The sequence below is a fragment of the Schistocerca piceifrons genome, chromosome 11 (assembly GCF_021461385.2).
Source record: "Schistocerca piceifrons isolate TAMUIC-IGC-003096 chromosome 11, iqSchPice1.1, whole genome shotgun sequence".
NCBI lineage: Eukaryota > Metazoa > Arthropoda > Insecta > Orthoptera > Acrididae > Schistocerca > Schistocerca piceifrons.
Genome location: NC_060148.1, coordinates 81,712,250 through 81,738,079, shown reverse-complemented (window position 1 = coordinate 81,738,079; position 25,830 = coordinate 81,712,250). Strand labels below are relative to the sequence as shown.

The 25,830-nt window shown below is 38.1% G+C and overlaps 1 protein-coding gene across 2 annotated transcripts in view; it reads left to right on the top strand.

The window, feature by feature from the left end:
- Window positions 1-23,666, top strand: part of LOC124719924 (nostrin) — a 142,190-nt gene extending 118,524 nt beyond the window's left edge. For both annotated transcript variants that reach the window (XM_047245121.1, XM_047245122.1), the window contains 3 exons: window positions 11,130-11,280; window positions 16,816-17,007; window positions 19,972-23,666. In XM_047245121.1, the coding sequence (XP_047101077.1) occupies window positions 11,130-11,280; window positions 16,816-17,007; window positions 19,972-20,078 (450 nt within the window). In that variant the 3' untranslated portion in view covers window positions 20,079-23,666. The remainder of the gene's footprint in view (window positions 1-11,129; window positions 11,281-16,815; window positions 17,008-19,971) is intronic.
- The last annotated feature ends 2,164 nt before the right edge of the window (window positions 23,667-25,830 follow it).

Below are 25,830 nucleotides of genomic sequence, written 5' to 3'. Positions count from 1 at the left end.
AGGGAACATTTGTTGTGAACCAGCCTTAATTTTTTTTTTTTTTTTTGGTAGGTGTGACATCTGTCAAAGATATTTAGTATACATGAAGTTGTGGAACAAACATCATCATATGTTTTGATCGCATTAACAGTGTCGAATTTTGTACCAGAAAGTGATGATTTGCGAAAGCATTAATTTTTTATTTTAATTTGAAAAAAAGTGCTGCAGAGTCGCATTGAATGCTTGTCGAGGCATTCGGTGATCGTGCTCTATCAGGAGCAACATGCAAGAGATGTTTTCAACGGTTCAGAAATAATGATTTTGATGTAAGAAATGAAGAACTTGGAAGACCACCAAAAAAGTTCGAAGACGCCGAATTGCAAGCAATATTGGATGAAGATGATACTTTGAGTCAGAAGCAAATGGCAGGAATGCTAAATGTTGCACAAAAAACAATTTCTGACCGTTAGAAAGCTATGGGAAAGATCCAAACGTGTGGAAAATGGGTGCCACACGAATTGAATGAAAGACAGATGGAAAACTGAAAAACCATTTGTCAAATTTCGCTTTAAAGACATCAAATTGTTGCTGGTGATGAAAAATGGATTTATTTTAAGAATCCTAAACAGGAAAAATCGTGGGCTAATGTGGGACAACCATCAACATCGACTGCAAAACCGGATCGATTCGGCAAGAAGACAATGCTCTGTGTTTGGTGGGATCAGAAAGGTGTGGTGTATCATGAGCTTCTAAAACCCGGTGAAACTGTGAATACTAATCGCTACAGACAACAAATGATCAATTTGAACTATGCATTGATCGAAAAAAGACCAGAATGGGCCGGAAGACTTGGCAAAGTAATTTTTTTTTACACGACAATGCACCTGCACACAAAGCAAAACTGGTTCAGGATACAATCAGAACACTTGGCTGGGAGCTGCTACCCCACCCACCGTATTCACCAGACTTGGCCCCTTCTGACTACCATTTGTTTTCATCAATGGGACACACATTGGCTGAGGAACACTTCAGTTCCTACGAAGAAGCCGAAAATTGGGTGTCTGATTGGTTTGCTTCAAAAGACGAACATTTCTATTGGCGTGGTGTACACAAATTGCCAGAAAGGTGGTCAAAATGTATAGAAAGCAAAGGTCAGTACTTTGAATAAAATGTTTTTACTTTTCAATTCAAAATTAGTGTTTCATTTTCACAAAAAAATGCTCATTTCATACAGGTACACCTGGTACAAGGGCAGATCAAATACAAACAGGATTTTATTTTTTATTTAAATTCATTTATTGAAAAACTCAAAGCAGTTGTAATTTATTTTTCCACATAGTCTCCTGCTTTGGAAATGTATTAGTCCCAGTGTATTGGCAGCTTTTTGATGCCCTCACCATAAAAATAACTGGGTTGTGTTACCAGCCAGTCGCGCACGAATGCTTCCACACTCTCGTCACCTTCAAATTGTCACTCTCCTAGGCTTCTTCAAGCAGTCCAAATAAATGGAAATCGCAGAGCGATACGTCCGAGCTGTAAAGGGGATGATCGAGTGTAGTCCAGGGCATTTCCTGTAGCTTGGAGACAGTTAGAGCTTCAGTATGGGGTCCGCATTGTCTTGGAGGAGGATGACCTATCGAATCGATTGGTCTCATCTTTAGCGGAAATATGTAGCACTCGCAGTGTTAAACCATTTGCCATTGTAAGCAGCATTGATTGTGGATCGCTCTTGCAATAAATCGATCAGCAAAATGCCTCACTGATCAAAAAACTGGTTGAAAGAACCTTGCCAGCTGACAGTCGAGTCTTGGTTTTCACTGGTGCTGCCTCACCTTTTCTCTGTCACTCCTTAGTGGCTCGTTCGGATTCTGGAGTGTAGTGGTGAACCCACGTTTTGTCGCAGGTGATGATCCGACTCAAAAATGCATCACCTTCTTCTGCAAACTTTGCTGTAAGCCTCTGATATACCTCCAGATGTCTCAATTTCAGATTTTCGGTCAAAAGTTTAGGGACCCATCTGGAAAACACTTAATGAAACTGTAGGTAAAGATTGCTAGACAGCTCCCATAACTGATTCCGACTTTTAGTGCAATTTCGGATACTCGCGCCCATCGATCGTTGTCAGTAATGCCTTTAACCGCATGAATGTTTTTGTCCGTAATGCTGGTCCGAGGACGGCAATTGTGTTGCTGATTTTCCACATGCTCTTGTCCTTTCTTGAACTTTTTATGCCAGACAAACACATGCATCCTTGATAATGTTTTATCACCGAACTGTGCAGTCAATCTTTGGCAAATTTCCACTGCTATATCTCCTTCACGAGCAAGAAATTTGATAATTACGTGTTGCGCAATGGAGGGGTGCACTTGTTGCTCAGACATTCTGAGTGTTACTGATGAAATGGCAGGCAATGTCTAACAGCACGCTCTCCTCACTTCTAACGGTCCCGCCTAAGCAGAGCAGAAGTGTGGGGCCAGTCCTACCAACAGTTGAAGTTCAGGAACAAAAATCCCATTTATATTTGATCCCCCCTCGTACAAATAATGAGGAAAGTTTGCTACATGCAGGTCATTTGCATAACTTGATTTCTTTGTCTTAATCTTAATGTAAGACAAAATGTGATAAACATAACCCAACCACATACATACTATCTACTCACAGGTCATCGAGTAGAGGAAGATGACAAATAAGGACGATTTCAGTATTTTGTTAAAACTTTCATTATCTGCTGGAATATTTAATTCATGAGGGAGGTGGTAAAATATTTTTTATGGCTGTATGCTTTGCTTCTTTTATGACAGAGTGAATTTAATTTGTAGATTATATAGGTCATTTTGTTCACAGCATTATATTTATTAATTGAGCATCGTTATTCGTAATGAACTGTATAAGACAGTAAATGTAAAAGGCTCAGTGAGAAAATAATACCTCCAATTTTTTAAAATGTTTCTTTTATAAGAAACTGAATGCCATATTTTTAAGATAACAGCTACAATATACATGATTAATTTGTTATTTTTCAATATAATCACCATCTTTCTCCATGGTGTGTTTTCACCTTGAAACAAGATCACGTACACCTGTGCAGTAAAAGTCATGGTCCTACTACCTCAGCCAAGGACTTAGCTATGATTTTATCAAAAAGGGGTGGGGGTCCAATTTGTTAACAAAACTTATGTTTTTCATTTATTCCAAAAATTTCCATAGAGAACGAAACCATTTTATTCAACAACGATCTCGCAGCTCTGATCAATTGAATATATAACATCGTTACCTAACAGTGGTGTATGTCAGGAAAGCACTAATAAGCAGTCACGCTACAATCTCCCTTCACCCTCCAAAGTCATTTTACACTCTACTTCTTTCAGTCTTGATTGGAGCTGAGAAAATGAGAAGGAGTGGACAAGTGCTTATTTCTTCAGACACCGTGATTATTACCAACAGGGATTTTGGAGTAAAGAGATCTCTGTTCAACAGGGAAGCTAGAACAATCTTTGGTGTCAAAAATGCAAAAGATCTGGAATTATTCAACCTTACACTTCCCAAAATTCCTCATTTAAGTATCGCCTATCACTTCTCACAATGAAAGACAGATCATTTTCTACATGAAAGTACAGGGTGATTCAAAAAGAATACCACAACTTTAGGAATTTAAAACTCTGCAACGACAAAAGGCAGAGCTAAGCACTATCTGTCGGCGAATTACGGGAGCTATAAAGTTTCATTTAGTTGTACATTTGTTTGCTTGAGGCGATGTTGACTAGGCGTCAGCGTCAGTTGATGCTAAGATGGCGACTGCTCAACAGGAACCTTTTTGTGTTATTGAGTACGGCAGAAGTGAATCGACGACAGTTGTTCAGCGTGCATTTCGAACGAAGTATGGTGTTAAACCTCCTGATAGGTGGTATATTAAACGTTGGTATAAACAGTTTACAGAGAATGGGTGTTGGTGCAAAGGGAAAAGTTCTGGACAGCCGAGAATGAGTGATGAAAATGTAGCACGCATCCAGCAAGCATTTGTTCACAGCCCAGGAAAATCAACTCGCAGAGCTAGCAGAGAGCTGCAAATTCCACAATCAACTGTATGGAGAGTCCTACGAAAAAGGTTAGTTATTGGCACTTATCTGTCCGTAACTACCTGAACTTCAACTACCCGAGGCGATGGATCGGCTGCCAGGCAGCCCGTGACAGAGCACTTCATCACTGGCCTCCAAGAAGCCCTGATCTTACCCCCTGCGATTTTTTCTTATGGGGGTATGTTAAGGATATGGTGTTTCGGCCACCTCTCCCACCCACCATTGATGATTTGAAACGAGAAATAACAGCAGCTATCCAAACTGTTACGCCTGATATTCTACAGAGAGTGTGGAACGAGTTGGAGTATCGGGTTGATATTGCTCGAGTGTCTGGAGGGGGCCATATTGAACATCTCTGAACTTGTTTTTGAGTGTAAAAAAACCTTTTTAAATACTCTTTGTAATGATGTATAACAGAAGGTTATATTATGTTTCTTTCATTAAATACACATTTTTAAAGTTGTGGTATTCTTTTTGAATCACCCTGTATATCCAGGCAAACACATGAGCCTAAATGAGGAGAATTTGGATGATTATTTATCATACGGCTTACTGCCAGGAGTTTCCAAAGAGATGCTCAGCTCGCCTTTGATGCAGCTCTTTTCATTTAAGCAGAGAGGCTGCATCTTCAAGGGAATTGGAATCTGTCAGGAAAGAAGGGTGTTTGGAAGGAATTGACTGTGGCTTATAGAAAGGGACCAATGCCAGAATTTGCCTAATTTGAAAATGGGAAACCACAGAAAACTATGTTCAATGTTGCCGGGTTCAGGCCACATTGCCTTCAAGATTAGATTAGATTAGATTAGGTTAATACTAGTTCCATGGATCATGAATATGATATTTTGTAATGATGTGGAACGAATCAAATTTTCCAATACATGACATAATTAAGTAAATTTAACAACATAATTAAGTTAATATAACAACTTTTTTATTTTTTGTTTTTTTTTTATTTTTTTAATAATTTTTTTTCATGATTTATATCTAAAAATGCCTCTATGGAGTAGAAGGAGTTGTCATTCAGAAATTCTTTTAATTTCTTCTTAAATACTTGTTGGTTATCTGTCAGACTTTTGATACTATTTGGTAAGTGACCAAAGACTTTAGTGGCAGTATAATTCACCCCTTTTTGTGCCAAAGTTAGATTTAATCTTGAATAGTGAAGATCATCCTTTCTCCTAGTATTGTAGTTATGCACACTGCTATTACTTTTGAATTGGGTTTGGTTGTTAATAACAAATTTCATAAGAGAGTATATATACTGAGAAGCTACTGTGAGTATCCCTAGATCCTTAAATAAATGTCTGCAGGATGATCTTGGGTGGACTCCAGCTATTATTCTGATTACACACTTTTGTGCAATAAATACTTTATTCCTCAGTGATGAATTACCCCAAAATATGATGCCATATGCAAGCAGTGAGTGAAAATAGGCGTAGTAAGCTAATTTACTAAGATGTGTATCACCAAAATTTGCAATGACCCTTATTGCATAAGTAGCTGAACTCAAAACGTTTCAGCAGATCATCAATGTGTTTCTTCCAATTTAATCTCTCATCAATGGACACACCTAAAAATTTGGAATATTCTACCTTAGCTATATGCTTCTGATTAAGGTCTGTATTTATTAATGGCGTCATACCATTTACTGTATGGAACTGTATGTACTGTGTCTTATCAAAATTCAGTGAGAGTCCGTTTACAAGGAACCACTTAGTAACTTTCTGAAAGACATTATTGACAATTTCATCAGTTAATTCTTGTTTGTCAGGTGTGATTACTATACTTGTATCATCAGCAAAGAGAACTAACTTTGCCTCTTCATGGGTATAGAATGGCAAGTCATTAATATATATTAAGAACAACAAAGGACCCAAGACCAACCCTTGTGGAACCCCATTATTGATAGTTCCCCAGTTTGAGGAATGTGCTGATCTTTGCATATTATGAGAACTGCTTATTTCAACTTTCTGCACTCTTCCAGTTAGGTACGAATTAAACAATTTGTGCACTGTCCCACTCATGCCACAATACTTGAGTTTGTCTAGCAGAATTTCATGATTTACACAATCAAAAGCCTTTGAGAGATCACAAAAAATCCCAATGGGTGGTGTTCAGTTATTCAGATCATTCAAAATTTGATTGGCGAAAGCATATATGGCATTTTCTGGGACTGCTAGCTCAGTGGCTCAACACACAGAGCTATTCCCAGTCTGTGGGGAATTTGGAAAAACTCGTTGCTATACATTGCTTTAAAATGAAATAAACTGCATCACAACAAAAGATTGAATTCTGACATTGCTTGTTTCTCCTTTGATTGTGCATTTTTAGTCACTTGATAGTGTGTGAATGAATGCATGCATCTTTTAAGATTTAATTGTGTATAGAAGTGCTGACTTCACTTATTACAAGATCATAAATAGATTTTGGATGAAAGAGGAAGGGAGGGATGCTTGGTGCAGTTGCCTTGGACAAATTCAAGCAGCCTGTTGAAAAAAATTTTAGAAACGAACAAACTATAGATGCTGTCAGCACGTGCCCCTTTTGCTGTGCTCCATAAATTCCTCCCCATCCTTCTGTATTAGGAAAGATTTTAATAATGGAGTACCACCCAGGCAACCAGATTGGCTGATATTTTGCCATCTGGACTACTACCCAGGCAACCAGATTGGCTGATATTTTGCCATCTGGACTACTTGTGATAGAATACTGAGCAATTTGTTTTAAAGAAATGCAACCCTTGCCACCTGAGCAATATTTTTGTTGAGTGCCACAATTTTTTAGCAACACAGATAAATTCAAGTGAATTTTGCTGCACTGATTTTAATTTAATGATGTTTGTAATTGTTTTTACCACTCCCCTGCCTTCTGAAATATTGCAACCCCAAAATTCTAAGCTTCCAAATTATAAGTCCAGTGCTAACATTAAAATGCTATAGGTAGGTAATTACGCTATTACAATAGTGTGTATATATTTTTAGCTTATCATAATGCTAGTGGACAAATCAAAATCGGATTTCCTCTTCTTTCTTGTTAAATACTTATCCATAATTAGAAAGCAGCACACAGCACAACAACAATAATAAACAGTGGCACTTACATTAAATTCAACTGCAAGTAAGAACTGAAGTGATTAACAAAACGACATCTGAGCTCAAGCAAGGCCAACAATTGGTGTTGGGTAAAATAGGGATGAGCAACAGATGGTAGTGCTGTGAGTGTATAGGTAGTTTAAATCAGTTGTTGTCCTTACTGAACATAAATAGTGCCTATCCCTTTCTCCTCATATGATTGAAAATCAAAATATTTTTCAGACATTCAGAATTTTTCAGGGTCTCTGCATCTTGAAAGTGGTGCTCCCAGTGAGCTGCTTTGAGTGGGCTGAATTGAAGTGCTGAAACAGACTGAATGCAATTGTTTTCACGCTTCTTTATTCTGGTTGGTCAAATCTTGGAGTAGCCTAGTTTTTCAATGACGCCCATCACATTGCCTTTACTGGTGGATAATGTTGCCTTTACCAGTGGATAACCAGTGACACAATTTATCTGTCATTGTCTGGCAGCCATCATGTGAATGTTTTGGTTGACACACTGGATATTGTGCAGTCACCACATTCACAAGCTGCGCAGTCCGTATCGCACCTGCCAACTGTGTCTGACCATCAGATTCTCTACGGTGAAGTAGACATACACTGTACCACCTCCATATCCATTCATCAGCCATTCATGACTGTGACCAGGCATTTCACTGTGTAAGAAATCCAGTCACAGAACATTGTGTTATGCATACATCAATGTTGGCCATTTTCTAAACTTATACTGTGCTGCCATGTGTTGAGGTAGGTTTCTGTTATTAGAGTAGGGTGTAGAAGAAAGTTCACAAAAGTCCACCAAATTAATGATGACTACATTACCTACTTAATGAAGGAGAAACCATCCCAGCTGTTTATTGTATTGACAGACTATTGATTGTATGACTATTTTCATTTAACAGTTGCCTACATGAAGCTGAGGTCTGAGTCACCAGAGATATGATCCTTGCAGCACGTTTCTGTACAATCTGTGCTTTGTGTCTGTGTATGCAGTTCCCCCCAGAAAAATTATTATACGTGACAATGAAAATAAATATGCAAAGTAAACTAATTTTATGGTGAAGACCACAAAAAAAACTGAGGGTTGCTCCAGTGATCATTGGAGACAAGAATATTGTGAATTACTGGGCAGATGTAACATTACATTGTTTTCCCATGCTAAACTTTGTACAATAAATCTTTTTAACAATTACTATAAAATATACAGATTGGTTCTAAGGTGCTTAATTATTTTAATTACTGCCATTTGTAGAGTCATATTATAGCAATCAGACATGATATTATTGTTTTGCTAGAACTTTGCATTTGTTAGTTTTACAAAACTGTACTGTCTGAGCAACCATCACCTTTGTGCATTAGAAATTATCTTTTCAACAAACTAGGAATGTGCATATATGAAAATTTTAACTAGCATATTGTAGTAAATGAAATAGCATTAATAACCTGTAATTTGCAGGACATTTAATTGCTCCAAATAGTATTGGATAATGAATATTAACAATAAGTGTAATAAAATATATGGCAGTGCTGAATGGCCTGAGGACTTTCTGACAACGGTAATGATTCCATTTCTGAAAAAACAAGGAACCGAGAAATGCAGCAAGCACAGGACAATTGGCCTCATTTAACATGCAGCCAAAGTGATGTTAAGAATAATTAATAAGAGACTTGAAAAAGCAATGGAGGAGAATCTTGGCGAAGAGCAGTTTGGCTTTAGAAAGAGTACAGGCACCAGAGATGCAATAGGGCTCCTACGAATCTTGGGGGAAAGGTTTATTGAAAAAGGAAAAGACTTCATTGATCTAGAAAAGATATTTGACAGTGTGGTTTGGGACAACCTGCCAACTATAATGAGGGAAAAGAGAGTGGACTGGAAAACCAGAAGACTTCTAAACTCATTATATCTTAATCAAAAAGCCTCAATTAAAGTGAGAGGAGAAAGTACAAACTGGATCGGACTAGGAAAAGAAGTAAGACAAGGATGCTGTCTATCACCTACTCCTTTCAACCTCTACTTGGAAAGTATGATTGACCAATGCTCATTAGATGACAAACGAGTAGAAATTGGAGGAAGAAGAGTAGGCTGTTTGAGGTTTGCTGATGACATGTTGCTTCTAGCCACAGGGGAAAAAGAATTACAGGATTTGGTGGACACCATTGAAACTAACGAAAAAAATATGGAATGAAAATTAACGCAAATAAAACAAAAGTATTGGCACTTGGAGGAAATAAGGAAATAAAAATTATGCTGAATGGAGAAATACTAAACAGGTGCAAAAAAAAAGTATCTTGGAAGCAGGATAGACACCAACTGGAAGTGCACCACAGAAATTAAAACAAGGATAGCAATGGCAAAAGAGGCATTTTATAAGAAAAGGAGAATTTTCTGTAGCGGTCTGGACAGAGAACTCAGGAAGAGACTCATAAAATGTCTTGTATGGAGTGTTCTCCTATATGGCGCCGAAACATGGACTATGAGGAAGAAAGATAGAGAAGGGCTGGAGGCTTTTGAGATCTGGACATGGCGGAGGATGGAAAGAATAAGTTGGATAGACAGAGTAAAAAATGAAGAGGTACTGAGAATAGTAGGAGAGAAAAGACAGTCACTAGATGTAACAAAGAGAAGAAAAAGGAATTCGATTGGGCATATTAAGAAAGAATGACGAACTGATAAAAACAGTGTTAGAAGGTTGTGTAGAAGGGAAGAGAAAGCAAGGAAGGAAGAGATTCCAGATACTGGATGACATGATGGGTGGTACACCATACAGCAGCCGTAAGAAGGAAGCAGTGGATCGCAGAAAATGGAGAGGCAAACGACCTGCTAATATAGCAGGTAACAGATGATGGTGATTAACAACAAAAGAAATAAGCATAAATGTAGGTATAAGATAACACAACAAATGATACAGTATATCCAGTTATTTGTTGTAGGCTGTGTATCACATAATGTGTTAATGATTGTGCATCGTGATCATTAGTAATGAGATGTATCATGTATCACTATATGTGAGACTCAGTCTGTTACATTACAATTGCTCAATAATCAATGTAGATAATGTAATTGAAGCTGGAGTGGGGAGGGGGGGGGGGAGAGGAAAGGGAAGGGAAGGGAAGGGAAGGGAAGGGAAGGGAAGGGAAGGGAAGGAACTAATGATCAGTTGCATTGGAACTTCATGTGGAATCAGTGGGGAAAAGTGAAAATGTGTTCCAGACAGGGACTCAAACCTGGGATCTCCTGCTTACCAGGCAGTTGCATTAACCACTGCACCAACTTGTCACAGTGTTTATCCTAAATGTGTGGACTATTTCAGTATTTCCCAGTGCACCCACACTCCCACCTAATGCCATCTATCTTTAGTCTCCATCCATATCCTCTGCTTGCTACTTCGAGATTCCTGCAGGAAATCAAACATAATTGTACATCCATACTGAAGCTTGTGGATTAATTGTCCACTCAGGTTAATCAATAACACGTCTTTAAGAACAGATGCTTTGCATTCATACGATCAATGGAGAGATGCATGCTGGGAATTACTGGGAGAGACAGGGAAAAAACAGATAAGGCAGGGAACATACTGGAGTGGGAGACATAAAGAGAATGAAGTGAGAATGGATGGGACATGTAGCCATGTGAATAGGTGACGGATGGGTTGAGAAAACACAGAGATGATGACATAATGGAGAACATTTTATCCATTGAAACTTTCCTGGCAGATTCAAAGTGTGTACTGGACTGAGACTCAAATTCGGGACCTTTGCCTTTTGCGGGCAAGTGATTTTATCCATTATTTATTTGCACAGATACCTTAGCTAAGTAACTGACCTTTTTATCTGTGTCTTTACATTCTTCTTTTCCTATGATTATGTATAATACCGCCCAAATAATTATTGACTTAGAAATTTTGGAGCAGTGGTTCTGCTCCACACCTTCTCGTCGGGATGCATTTCCCGGTAAAGCAGAGACAATTGGTTGACTTGCACAGGTGCCAACATGGGTACGAGATGAGTCTGTGGAGCTGCTGGCAGGCAGTGGCAGCGACTGGCCGGGTAGTGTCGCCGTCAGCGTCGTCAACGGCTGTGACGACCGCGGCGCCGGAGACGGAAACTCTGTGAGGCCCGCGGACAGCGACTTTGGTGAGTCACCTCAATAAAGTGTTTGTCAGACCTGTGTATGAGAGTGGGGTTCAGAATTTCTTACGGGATGAAATGTTGCATAGAGGTAGTTGTTCTGAATCCTGTGGCAACTTGCAGCTTGCAGGTTTTCACACTCCTTCCCATCTAACGAGGGAACCTGCCAGGCTATACCTCTCCTGTTTCCATTATACTTACAGGATTCATAGGTCAGTGCTCTGTCAACAGTTTCCTAAAGTTCAAATAGCTTACGGGTTTGCTGCGAGGTGATGTCGTCGACCACCACCGATATTTCGACAGGAGCACACCCTACCATTCTCGAGGCACAACTGCGAGGAGGAAACAATGTGCAAGAGAATTTAATACCTTGGTTCACAGAGGAGAAACAAGGAAGATACCACACACAGAACAAGTAACCGCGGAGTCAATACACAACCAAAGCTAACCAACATCACAAATATCGATAGTGACTATTAATCGACAGGTGAGATAGCACTAATTCTGCCCCTCTGTGTTTTGATGAGAGACATCGCCGGATTCCAAGCAGCATTTAAACAAAATCCAACATCTCTGTTTATAAGGTGTCTTGATAGTTTGATTTCAACAGCTTCCTTAATAACACTATCCCAATAGCTGAACATGCAAGCCAGAATCTCCATGTTCTTGTATTCCATAGGATGCCCGGTGTCAAGGCAATGTTCTGCAATAGCGGACTTGCTCAGTTGTTGTAAGCGTGTGTGATGCTTATGTTCAATACACTATTGGGATAGTGTTGTTAAGGAAACTGTTGAAATCAAACTATCAAGCAACATTAAAACAGAGATGGTGGATTTTGTTTAAATGCTGCTTGGAATCCAGGTCTGTCTCTCATAAAAACACAGAGGGACAGAATTAAAGCTTCCTCACCTGTTGATTAATAGCCACTATTGATATTTCTGATGTTGGTTAGCTTTGATGGTTTGTTGACTCTGCGGTTACTTGTTCTGTGTGTGGTATCTTTCTTGTTTCTTCTCTGTGAACGAAGGTATTAAATTCCCTTGCACATTGCTTCGTCCTTGCAGTTGTGCCTTGAGAATGGCAGGGTGTGCTCCTGTCAAAATATTGGCGGTGGTCTGCGACGTCACCCGGCAGCAAACCCGTAAGCTATTTGAACATTCAGTTCACCGGGAAAAGTTAAGGTCTTACAGTTTCCTAAAGGATTACAAGGCACTTCTCAGAATAACTTAAAAAATTTGACTCTGAACATTTCCAAGTCCAGTTAAGCTAAAAAAGTTGTGAAGTGTCAATAGAGACTTCCTTGTAGTGGAAGCAGTAAGGGAGAGGTCACTGGTTTGATTTTTGCTACATGCAACCTTTTTTACTTTTTTAAATTGTATGTTATGAAATTCATATGTTATCTGAGAAACATTGAATCATAGTTTTCTAATGAAAATAAGATCTTTTTCTTTTGACCAGTGAATGGAAGTAAACTTGAACATTCATAATACATTAAAATTTGGTACAAAACCACAAAATGTCTTATTGTTAAATGAAAATCAGTAATATTGTTTTTAATATTGTATTTATTTTTAATATCTAGAAATAAAAAGTTATTTGTTTTCTATTTGATGCTTCATGTTTTTGTACCAATTTTAATTTATTATGAATACACGCATTTTAACTATTAGTAACGTCACTATCAGTGATCAATAATGTAATTCTGCACTTCTTAATCTTTTTTCCCTTTGGGTCACATTAAAGTATGTTTCAAACTTTCATGTCGCCTCTACAAGTGATTTTTTTTTCGTAGGCACAAACAAGCACACATATAAAATACGTAAAATAGATTTCTTTATTATTATGCATATAATCGCATACGGTTATGGGCAATTTATTGCAAATTGGAATCCTTCAAGAAATAATTCAGTGATAATTTTCTCATTTTCTAGTTTTTTTTATCTGTGGAAGATTAGAAGACATTAAAAATGTTGGGATGTGTCTGATGTGTATTTGCAAACACGCTAATGTGTCACAGTAAAGTGGTTGACTGACAACTTTTCCCAGTTTTTTATTCATTGTATAGTGGCTGTGAACTAATCCATCCTACATTTTTGTGGCAGTCAACATTTGCACCTACCGTATAGTCCACATTAATTGACAAATCATATGAATATGATCTTATGTAAAAAATTTTAATTCTCTTTCATAAATAAGGTTATGTTTTGAAAATAATTATTCATTTCTTCTCATAAGAAAATTTCAAGACGTAAAGTGGTATAAAAGGGTTGTTTGTTACCTATCCACCAACTTAAACCAAGGAGTGGCGGTATCACTTGTGTAAAAGATTTTGCTGATTCACCTTCAGTGATATTGAGGATCTCTTGATAGTTGATGTAGGTGCATATTTGAGTATTATGAGATATTTGTGGTGATTGTAACAAATAAGTTTTGTTTGGTTTACACTTTTTTAAAGTGCCTAAGGAGTGGCACATAGACCACAGTACAGAATTCTATGCAATATCAAACCTCCGTGCAGAGTCTTACAGAGTTCTGATTCATACAACAGCAGCCGGTAACCCACCTGTTATTTTACTGAGTTGAAAATTATGATACTGTAAAGGCTTAAGATAGCACACCTCACAAGAACTTTTGTGTTTTATTGCACCATATTTTCTCAATATCTTGAAACCTAATAAGAGGAAAAGGATAGGTTGCCCATGAATTTAATCTCAAGGTATTAAAAATTATCTTTTACTTACCATCTATTGGTTGTCCATTAATACTCATTCTCATTATCAACATAGTTTTTCTAGTAAGTCAGTCCTGCTTGCAGAAACATTTCATGATTATATTTGTTTCAATATATGTATTTTTTTTTTAAATGAAATGTCTCAGTTTATTTGTTTCATTTCCCTATATTTTATTAATAACATTTGTTTCTAAACATATTGAGATGACACAAACTCCACAACTCAATTTACTCATCCATTAAGTCTCCCCTGATGTAGGATTCTGGGTGATTTTTCTGAACTGTACCCCTTTCCCTAAATCCCTCCAGTCCTTTTCCTTCACCCCTCTTCATTCCCCTTCAACCCTTCTGCCGGAACAAGAAGCCAATGGCTTCGAAAGTTTGTAAAAATTTAAATCTTTTTGTGTGTGTGTGTTCCCCTGCTACCACTTGGTGAGTAGATTTTTTATCTATACATTTATATTACAATTTATTATGTGCTACACATAAAACAAACCCAGCCAAAGCTTTTCATCAAAGACGCTACATTAAAAATAGCACTCACAATGTTAACAAAAGTAGTTCATTCATATTGTACAGTCTTCCAATGTTTTGTATCTGTTTCAATAATAATAAAAATAATAATAATAACGATTATCATCTCCAAGGATTAGATGTTTTTTGCTGTTCCACCATCTCCTTAAGGGACCTCTGTTGTTTCTCTTATATAGTATTACAGCTTAGCTATCCTTTCATTATACATTGGACATGTCTTTCCAGTCCAGTCTTGTATGTTTCTGCTATAGTTATAATGGATTCTACATTTATTCTTCTCATATATCAGCATTTCTTTTATGGTCCAATAATGAATATGCCACAATAAAATGGAGGAACTTCATCTCTGGTGATTCAGTTTGTCATAACTGATCTGATGTTAGCATCAACCTTTGCTACTGAAGAAAGTGATGTTGTTGTTGTTGTGGCCTTCAGTCCTGAGACTGGTTTGATACAGCTTTCCATGCTACTCTATCCTGTGCAAGTTTCATCATCTCCCAGTACCTACTGCAACCTACATCCTTCTGAATCTGCTTAGTGTATTCATCTCTTGGTCTCCCTCTACGATTTTTACCCTCCACACTGCCCTCCAATACTAAATTGGTGATCCCTTGATGCCTCAGAACATGTCCTACCAACCGATCCCTTCTTCTCGTCAAGTTGTACCACAAACTCCTCTTCTCCCCAATTCTATTCAATACCTCCTCATTAGTTATGTGATCTACCCATCTAATCTTCAGTATTCTTCTGTAGCACCACATTTGGAAAGCTTCTATTCTCTTCCTGTCCAAACTGTTTACCGTCCATGTTTCACTTCCATATGTGGCTACACTCCTTACAAATACTTTCAGAAACGACTTCCTGAAACTTAAATCTATACTCGATGTTAACAAATTTCTCTTCTTCAGAAACTCTTTCCTTGCCATTGCCAGTCTACATTTTATATCCTCTCTACTTCGACCATCATCAGTTATTTTGCTCCCCAAATAGCAAAACTCCTTTACTACTTAAAGTTTCTCATTTCCTAATCTAATTTCCTCAGAATCACCCGACTTAATTCAACTACATTCCATTATCCTCGTTTTGCTTTTGTTGGTGTTCATCTAAGAAAGTGATGGCAAGGGTATTATTCTGCAAATTTTAATTAATGGTTCGCCCTGCATACATCATGATTTAATATATGTTGCATAGTTCCTTAGAAATTTCTGAATCTGGCTGGTTTTAGCCCTGCATCATCTGACTCGACAGGTCTAATACTGCACTGTAGATATTTAAACTCCCTTACATGTTCAGTTATTTATCCATCTTTATCAATTGTGGCTCCCTGAAATGCCTTCAATTTTGTGCGGAGATGCTTGTCTCCCATTGGGACACCTCCTCAGGGGCAGATTAGGTAATGCTCACCAGGTACGCCAGGTACCATGGAAGTAAAATACCCAGATTGGATCAAAACTAAGGCAGCAGGAGCAGAGATATTGAAATAAAATCAGCTGGGACGGAAGCTTAAAGGTGGTAGTCCACCCTCCATACTTGTGTGAAAATGAAGTCCCATGCTTCTTTACAGAGCGTAGGGGAACGATGCGGGAGACCCGCATCGCCTTACTAGGCAAGGTCCTAATGGAGGTGGTTTGCCGTTGCCTTCCTCCGACCGTAATGGGAATGAATGATGATGATGAAGACGACACAACAACACCCAGTCATCTCGAGGCAGGAAAAATTCCTGACGCCGCCGGGAATCGAACCCGTGACCCCGCGCTCGGGAAGCGAGAACGCTACCGCGAGACCACGAGGGGCGGACACCCTCCATACTTGCCTACACACATTTGCACTGGGTCCAGGTGTCACTCAAATTGCAAAGAATTGCATGAAAATTTCACACTAAACTGATCATTATGTGCCAATACATTTTTCAGTAGTCAATAATAATAAGTGCAAATGTAATTTTAACTACAAAAATTTCCAATTGGACGACTTACACAGAGCAATACAAAATATGCACAGCAGTTTTTAATTAATATGATTTGACTGTAAATACAATTTATACAAGCGTTTTGTATGGCTACATGTATGTGAATGTGATGTAAATGATATGCAATTTATAAATACAGATGTAAGGAATAATTGTATGTGGAGTATATTAATGTATTGTGTTGTACACTATTATACTGCATCTTTTTGTTTAGTAAAACAGTGAGAATGCAGCATTGAGCAGTTTCATTACAAGAGAAGCAGTAAAGAATGTTAGTTCACACTAGGTTGTTACGGTTCTCTTTCAGACGAGTTCTCGAGTCAGGGCAGTGATGAAAGAGACTACGAATGCGGCCTGGAGTCGGAAGACCCGGGCATCACCAACGGTGTCAGCAACGGGGGCATCGGAGGTGGCGGTGGCGGTGGCGGGGGTGCGGGCAAGTGCCGTGCTCTGTACGACTACGCCGCCAAACTCTACGACGAACTCAACCTGGCTCCAGGTACGTCAACATGGCATCATCTTCAACAATCACAATAACATAATCATTATCATCACTGTCACCACCATCATTATCATTGTCATTAACATCGCTGACACAGTTATCATTATCGTGATGATGAAGATCATAGTCACGTTACTGCTTACCTGAGGCCGTGGTATTAATATTAACTTACAAACGATGGGAAACACTATGGTAGTTATTTAATTTTGTGTTGTATATGTGCTGTCTGAAACCTTTAATATCAAAAGTATATCAATAGTATACCAATAGAAGGTGATCTCAATCTGAGTGGTTACTAGAAAAGGAACTGATTCAAGTGACGACCTACTGTCTCAGCAGGGGATGTTACTCTCTTCTATTTTATTCGTACATATATCATCTAAGGTCAGTGCTTGGGCATCAGTTTTGTAATGCAATATGATACAGTTAAAAAAAAAAAAAAAACACACACACATTCGTAGATTAGAAGATTTCTGAGCACTGATACATACAAACTCTACAAAATGAAGTGTTAACATACCGTATTTACTCGAATCTAAGCCGCACTTTTTTTCCAGTTTTTGTAATCCGAAAAACCGCCTGCGGCTTAGAACCGAGTGCAAAGTAAGCGGAAGTTCTGAAAAATATTGGTAGGTGCCGCCACAACTAACTTCTGCCGTCGAATATATGTAGTGATTCACAGGCATGCTTTTCAGGCACAAAGATAAATACTGGCGCCAAAACCTCTGCGTCAGTAAATAAATAAAAAATAAAATAAAAATGGTGGAAGACGAGATTTTTTTCTCCGCCCCGAGTTTCGACCACTGCATTTTCATACATTATCCAATGAAGTAAATACGAATTCTGTATTGTTCGTCTTCGAATGTAGCAACATTTCAATGTACTGTACTACGAAAATCCGACTGGCAAGACTGTTTGGGATGTTTGTCAATATGGCCAACTCTACGTTGTGAATTTTTTCTACCTATGAGAAGAGATGGTTGCTAATAGGAACTTTTATGAATTGTGAATCACATGCAGTATTCTCTTCACCATAAGAATAATACGTATATAAACATTTTGCCATGTATTGTTTCGTGTTTGCTGCTATCTCATTTAAATCCTGTCTGCTTAATAAACTACGAAACTAGAGCGAGACAACAGCAAACGCAAAGAATATACATACCATTTCATGTTTATATTCGTATTATTCTTATACCTAATAGTGATACAGTCAGAAATGAAGCACGTCAATTGACTAGATTTTTAAATCTAAGATGACTAATTTCTGTGCAGAATGTTATGTACTAAAGAGGCGTCTGCAAAGATTTTCAAACAGAGAAAAATTTTCGCTAAACTCTCGTTCAGAACATCTTCTATCATACGCAGTCTATTATTTGGTTCTTGTTGATCATCGTCAAAGAAAGCAGCAGTGTTAATAACAACAAATAGCAGTCTCTTGCCATTGTTTCGCTAATGAGACGATTCCTCTCTTTTTCTTTTTTTAGTTGTAAGCGGCGGTAGCGAGCACAAAAGCAAGCCATGCCGCGAGCAGGACAGGTCGTAAACACTGATTATCAGAATGTGACAAACAGTGCATGACACAGTACAGTTTACCCATTTATAGTCCGCCTCTGTAACGTAGGGGTAGCATTACCACCTACCATGCAGGGGTCCCAGGTTCAATTCCCGGCAGGAGACTGGGTGTTGTGTGTCCATCATCATAATTTTCATCATCATTGACTCGCAGGTCACTGAAGTGGCATCAACTAAAAAGGACTTGCAATACAGTAGCCGAACTCCCCCGAATGGGGCCTCCCAGCCGACAATGCCATACGATCATTTCCATTTTTTTGTACCCATTTATAGAGCTAGCTGGGCCGTATAGTGGCAACAATCTTGGCATTTGCCTGAAGTAATTTAGGAAAATCACAGGAAACTTGAATCATCATGGCCGGATGAAAAATGGAATCTCCATCCTCCCAAATACAAGGCCAGTCTGTTTAAAACATTGTTACCTCATTCTGTTTACCCACAGCATACAATACTGTTTTGCAAAGTAGTTATTTCATAATGTACATGTTGGTGCTACAGTGTTCTTTCACTTCTCAACAATAGTCACTGCATGCACTATACATGCACTACCAACTATCAAGAGGATCATTTTGATGCCCGGGTTACATTCTTATATTGCAAATTCCTATTTGCTTGCCTGAAAAAATGAGTGAGATTCTGAGCTCAGAAAGAGAATAAGATGTTAGTATTGTCTGTTGCGGACCTTTGGTTTAAGATTTTCCAAAAAATAAAAAATAAAAATTAAAAAAAGCATCATAGTGGGAAACAGTGTTGTGAAGTGACAGAAGTGTTTTATTGTTAGTTGTGTTACATTTTTACGAAACCCCCCCCCACTCTTTGCTGAGTAACCCTTCACTGTGTAGAATGTATTGCTTTATGGGCACTTTTTAACATCCTTACAATTATTTCCTGTATAAAAATAAATCTAGAGAATCTAAAACCATTTTTATCTGTTTCCAGTGAACTTTTTTTACACGTTCCAAAATTTCTTTGTTCCCCTGAATATCTAGAATTTGAACTCCTTTGTGAATTAAATGTTCAAATAACTTACAGGAATGCTGCCAAGTGATGTCCCCAAGGAAAATGTTTAGAACGGTGGGGAACCCTGTAGTAGCCCATAAAAGCGATCCCCAATGTTATTTTTTTATAGATTGTATCCCAGTTTTGACAAGAGATGTTTTCAGACTGTTTTTTCCCATAACTGTTGACGTTGATATCTTATTGTACATGATAAAATATATTTAACTCATTTCCCTATCAGAAGAAAAGGAAAAGAGAGGGAAAATTGCATGTTACTTCAGCTGAACTTATTCAGTTGTGAGTAGAGTGTAGAACTTAGAAAATTATTTTCATTTTCACTCGCCATTTATGCATGGTCTTGTAACATGTTTTCATTGCTGTTTGCAGGTGATGTGATACGCATCCACAGCAAGCAAGCAGACGGCTGGTGGCTGGGGGAGCTCAACGGAGTCGTCGGCATCTTCCCTGCCACCTATGTCGAGGAGATCGAGTAGCGGCACATGTCAACCTTCATGCTGCACTGTCAGCATCCACAGCCGGTCACACTCAGTCGCCTCTGTCACCTGCCGCATGTGTCGGAATGACTGAAGTCTGTGACACACAAACAGTAATAGGGGACATTGTGCCCCATTTGACAACACTGTGGCTGTTTTTGGTACCCTGTTTGACACAACTGTAGAGTAAGAGGCTTTTGCCCCATTTGGCAACCACTGGAACGGAAGTGCCTTTTGTCCCATTTGACAGCCACTGTAAATAAAATGCCGTATGTCCTGTTTGACACAATTGTGAGGGATTACTTCTGTGCCTTGTTTAATGCTACACTTACAACAAGGAGTTGATACTGTGTGCACCAAGACATCCTGCTTCACAACACATGTTACCAGCACTTGAGTCCACATTATGTACTACCTCCAGTGTATATTGTCTTCCACTCTGCATTTCTTTACATTCACTGCCTCGTATCACATCATGAACTGCTGAGAGCTGCATTTAGCTTCTTAAAGGGAGTGACTGATGTACTGTGTGACTGCATATTTGGATCTGAGTTTCAATACGTAGGCAGAAAAAGTTACAGTGCTCTGGATGAAGTATTAGAAATAAACACTGAATGGAAACAGTGTTTTAAGGAGGACAATGGAATGAAACTTGCGGGGAGCAACAGAGTTTGCACGATTCAAAGTCTGTGTACTTCTACAAGAGCAATTCATTTCTCTTGTTATGTAACAAAACTTACTCATGTACCACATGATGCAGTGGTAACTCTAAATTTAAGGATTTGAAACAAGTTCACAATGTGAACCTCGGAAGATTTTGGCACCTGACATTTATTCGCAATGTCAGAAACAATAATGGAATATTGTTGACTGTTGGCATCTGTTATTAAAATATGCATTTTTGTGGGGTCAATAAAACTGCCATATTTCATGTTTTGCTTCTTGTTTTCAGCATCAGAAGCTGTAGTTCTTAATGGAAGATCGATGTGTTTGTTGTGCTCATGAATAATGCAATTTCTCTGTTGTAAACTAGGATCTGGAATGCTTAGAATGAATTAAACATAACACAAATTTCAGAGCATTATTTTGCTTTCATTCTTCTCTTAAGTCTTTTGATCAGTTTAATGCAATGTCCTATGTCCCCAAATACTAACAAACTTTCTTCACCTCTCCATCTTCAATAATATATCACATATTCCAGTCTTTGGAATCTTTTACAATTTTCCCCCTGTAATTGCCCATTGTTTCTGCACAATTATTCTTTCTGCTGCTGTATGTATCACACCCAAACTTTTCACTTCATCCGTGCATCCAGTTCTGACTATCTGAAAAGGTTCAAAAACCCATTCTTTTTTCTTATTTTGCATAGGCCTATTTCCTTTCCTGTTTGGCATAATTTTTGTTTCATATTTCAGTTGCTAACTTTGCAGCACTTGTTTTGATGTCGCATTTTCTACAATTTTGGTATCGGGAAGTGATGTTCTGTGGATAAACTCTTCTAACAGTATATGTCTCAGTTGACATTTTTAAAGCCTTTCATTTCCCACTAAGTTCACAGTTGGGCTTGACACGCATTTCAGCATATGTTAAGAAGAGGTCCAAGTAATGCAATGTAGAAAATTCATAGTGAAAATAAATCATGAACAAACTCAATTGACAACTGAGTTACTAATGCATGAACTGTCAATCTAAGTACTTGAATGAAATATGGATACCCATGCATTTAATGTCATGCTTTCTACTTAGAAACAAAAAGACCTCTAGAAAAATTGTTTACTTGCAATGCCTGTATGACATTATAATGTGAACCAGACCAAATACAGCATCCAAAAATACAAATTTCATAATTTAAAATGGCATCAAAATACCTTTAAATAATGTTAATTTACAAACAGGAATTCAATGAGGCAAAAGTTAATACTGAAATGACTGTGTCTATAAGGCATTGCTGTTCATTGGGAAACATGACATGCTTGCTGTGGAAATACTATAGTCAGTGTGTGATGGGTTCATTTACATCCATGTAAATGTTGAGACACCATCGCAGCTGAAATGCCTAATTTGCTGAACATTATATTCGCCATAAGACTGTAATGGCACAATTTGTGAGCCAGAATGGTCTTAAATCTCTGCCATACCACTTATATACAATTGTTGTACTCAAATTATCTTGGTCAAACAGGCTTATTAAAAACATTGTTTTGGGTATCTGAGAATGAAATGGAACAGTTGGCTGAGTCTCATTTATTTCATTTATGCTATTTCTCAAAACACTCTGATCTGTTAACACCAAACTTAATACTGTGTAAACACAACACAGTTATGTGTGTGTATCTATCTACTGACCACGTTGGTTGTTAGAGAAGAAATTGTTTTGACGTTGTGTACATTATGCTTATTGTTTCTGAATTGTTTCAGCATTTTTATGTATATCAGGCCCATGGTGTATGAATTGTTTAACTAGGACATATGTGATACACAGAATAAATTACTAACTGTATATCTGCAATTGCTGTAATGTTAAATACATGTTTGAAATTGTTGCTAAATTGGAATACAATTGCTAGATAGAAGTGTGCAGTTTATTTTGTGCACCCCTCGACAGCATGTCCAGAACGGACAGACTTGTGTCTGCTGAAGAAAGTAAGAAAGGGCACTGAAATTTTGGTCACTGAATCTAAGTAATCACTTAGGAGATGATTCAATGATTCAAGAAAGGACATTGCCATCCACAGTATGTCTTCCATTTGTGTGTATTTATCACTGAAATGTCAAATTACAAGTAAAAAGAAAATAAAGCTAATTTGCATGGATTGTAAATTATTGACTTTGTTCAGATATTTTAAGATGGTGTCTCCTACAGTAAACATGTTGCCAGGAGAGAAAAAGTTTATTTTCAAGAATAAATAAAATGTGTGTGTGTGTGTGTGTGTGTGTGTGTGTGTGTGTGTGTGTGTGTGTGTGTGTGTGTGAGTGAATGAACGTGAGAAAGGAGATAATTATCAAACTGTTCAATAATTGTAATTTAATGCATTGTAACATTAACTGAGTAAAACCAAAGCTAATTTGTATATAAAAGTGGGGAAAATGAGGCTGTTTCAAGAATCATTGATTAAATGTCATATTTTTCTGTCTGGCATGAGTCCAAAATTCCATTTGTGACTCCACTGCCACAAAGTTGCAAAAACGCCATGAACTGCTAATTTCATGGTTTTCTTTTCATGTACTATGTGTGGTTAGATCAGACTAAGCATAATGTAAAGAAAAAAATATCAAAACAATCAAAATTTTGCATACATATTGTAAAACTTTCTAAGCAATAAGGAATGGCTATTGTTAATATAAACCTGTTTAAAATATTTTATGTAATATTCATCAACAACCTCAGTGATGCACAGAAATTTTATTTTCTTGTTTTGTAGCTGAGTGTTGTACGTGTCTGGATTGTGTAATGCATGTTTAATGTATGTGTATCTTGTAATGTGCTGATATCATCACAGAAGTGTATTTTACAGCCATATACCAAAAACATTATTTTTATGTACTCTAAAAGTTGTCATGTATAAAATAAACCATTGTACCATGTAACTGAGTTTTCTCACTTCCTTTCCCCTCCCTGCACTTGCTAAAACATGAAACAGACAGACAGATATGTTTTATTTGTTTTGCTAACCAGCCATCTACGACCATGGGAAGTTTATAAGCATTATGGTAAGGGCCAGTTTTAGTTTTTTTGTTTAAGCTAGGTAATTTTCATGCCTGTGGCAGCACTCGGCACCAATTGTTCATTTCTCATCTCGTAAAGTTCCAAATGTTTCTACATCTGTTCTAGGGATGTATAGGTTTGCACGTGTTTCAATTGTACGTTCATTTCCTATATATCTTTTTTAACTTTCATGTACCTTAGTATTCTTGCTTTTGGTGTCAATTCAGAGATGATCAGAACTTTTTTATGTCTTTAAAATACATGTCTTGTTTTAATTTTTGCTTTGTAGATCCTGTTTTTATAAATATATTGTAAAGGATGAGTCCCAATTTTTTGGCTAGCTAACATCTCTCAAGGATACAAAGCACTCTGATACATACAGACACACTAGTTTTGACAGCAATAAAGGACAGCCAACCAGTTGCAAAAAATGGTGGTTTTCAAATAACTTTGCCCACAGTTTGGCCAGATCTAAACCCGTCTATTTCAGGAGGACAGACAACTTCGCACTACCAATTCACTTGGTAAAAGCTGATGTGACAAGCCCTGGATTTTGGAGGCTTAATTTTTACATCTGGACATACATACCATTGGCAAAAAATATCATACTGGGACAGCATTTACTGAGTTAATTAGTAATAAGAAGCTGCCTGTCCTGTTAATTGTGGTCCCAGAGATTCAGCTCCGACAATGAGGTGAATGAAGAGGGTCATAACTTTCTGAGCAGCATGGCGATGAGCTGGTATGAGATGGGCATACAAAAACTGCCGCAGCGACTACAAAAATGCATCGACAGAAATAGTGATTATGTCAAAAAATAGCTAAATGTTCAAGCTGTAAACTGATGTATATCACTGTAGAAATAAACAGGTCTGTGTACTTATAAAAGAATAGGAGACCTTACTTTTGGGATTACCCTCGTAGCATACCTAAAGAGATCGGACAATCACAGTAGCCTTGCAACTGCAAGCAATCGCACAACCAGTAATCACACAGTCCAGGGAGGACAAGCATGTGATCCTAACTACATGTATCGATATGGGGTGAAAAGCCATCCTGCATAAAAGTTGTACCATCCAGCAGGTGTTTATCAGCCAGGCTAGGGAAGATGCGATTCTGTAACATATTGGCATACCTTGTACCCACCATGCTGAAAGTTTGAAAAGCAGTACCCTGCATTTCCTAGAAGAAAAGGGTCCAATCATGACCGATGTGGTAAATCCATACTACACAGTGACTTTCTTGTCATACAATAGGATTTCCATTACAGTTGTAAGATTTTCCGTATCTCAAATTCTGCAGCTGTAGGTGTTGAGAGGCCCTCAGAGTGTGAAATGGTGTATGTAGGCCCACAACAGATTAGACAAGCAATTGTCATCTTCCCCCATTTTTTGAAGTGCACACACTGCAAATGCAGCCCTTGTCACAAAATTGGTAGCTAACAGTTCATGATGGCACTAGTTTTGTACAGATACAGGGTGTTTCAAAAATGACCGGTATATTTGAAACGGCAATAAAAACTAAACGAGCAGTGATAGAAATACACCGTTTGTTGCAATGTGCTTGGGACAACAGTACATTTTCAGGCAGACAAACTTTCGAAATTACAGTAGTTACAATTTTCAACAACAGATGGCGCTGCGGTCTGGGAAACTCTATAGTACGATATTTTCCACATATCCACCATGCGTAGCAATAATATGGCGTAGTCTCTGAATGAAATTACCCGAAACCTTTGACAACGTGTCTGGCGGAATGGCTTCACATGCAGATGAGATGTACTGCTTCAGCTGTTCAATTGTTTCTGGATTCTGGAGGTACACCTGGTCTTTCAAGTGTCCCCACAGAAAGAAGTCACAGGGGTTCATGTCTGGCGAATAGGGAGGCCAATCCACGCCGCCTCCTGTATGTTTCGGATAGCCCAAAGCAATCACACGATCATCGAAAGATTCATTCAGGAAATTAAAGACGTCGGCCGTGCGATGTGGCCGGGCACCATCTTGCATAAACCACGAGGTGTTCGCAGTCTCGTCTAAGGCAGTTTGT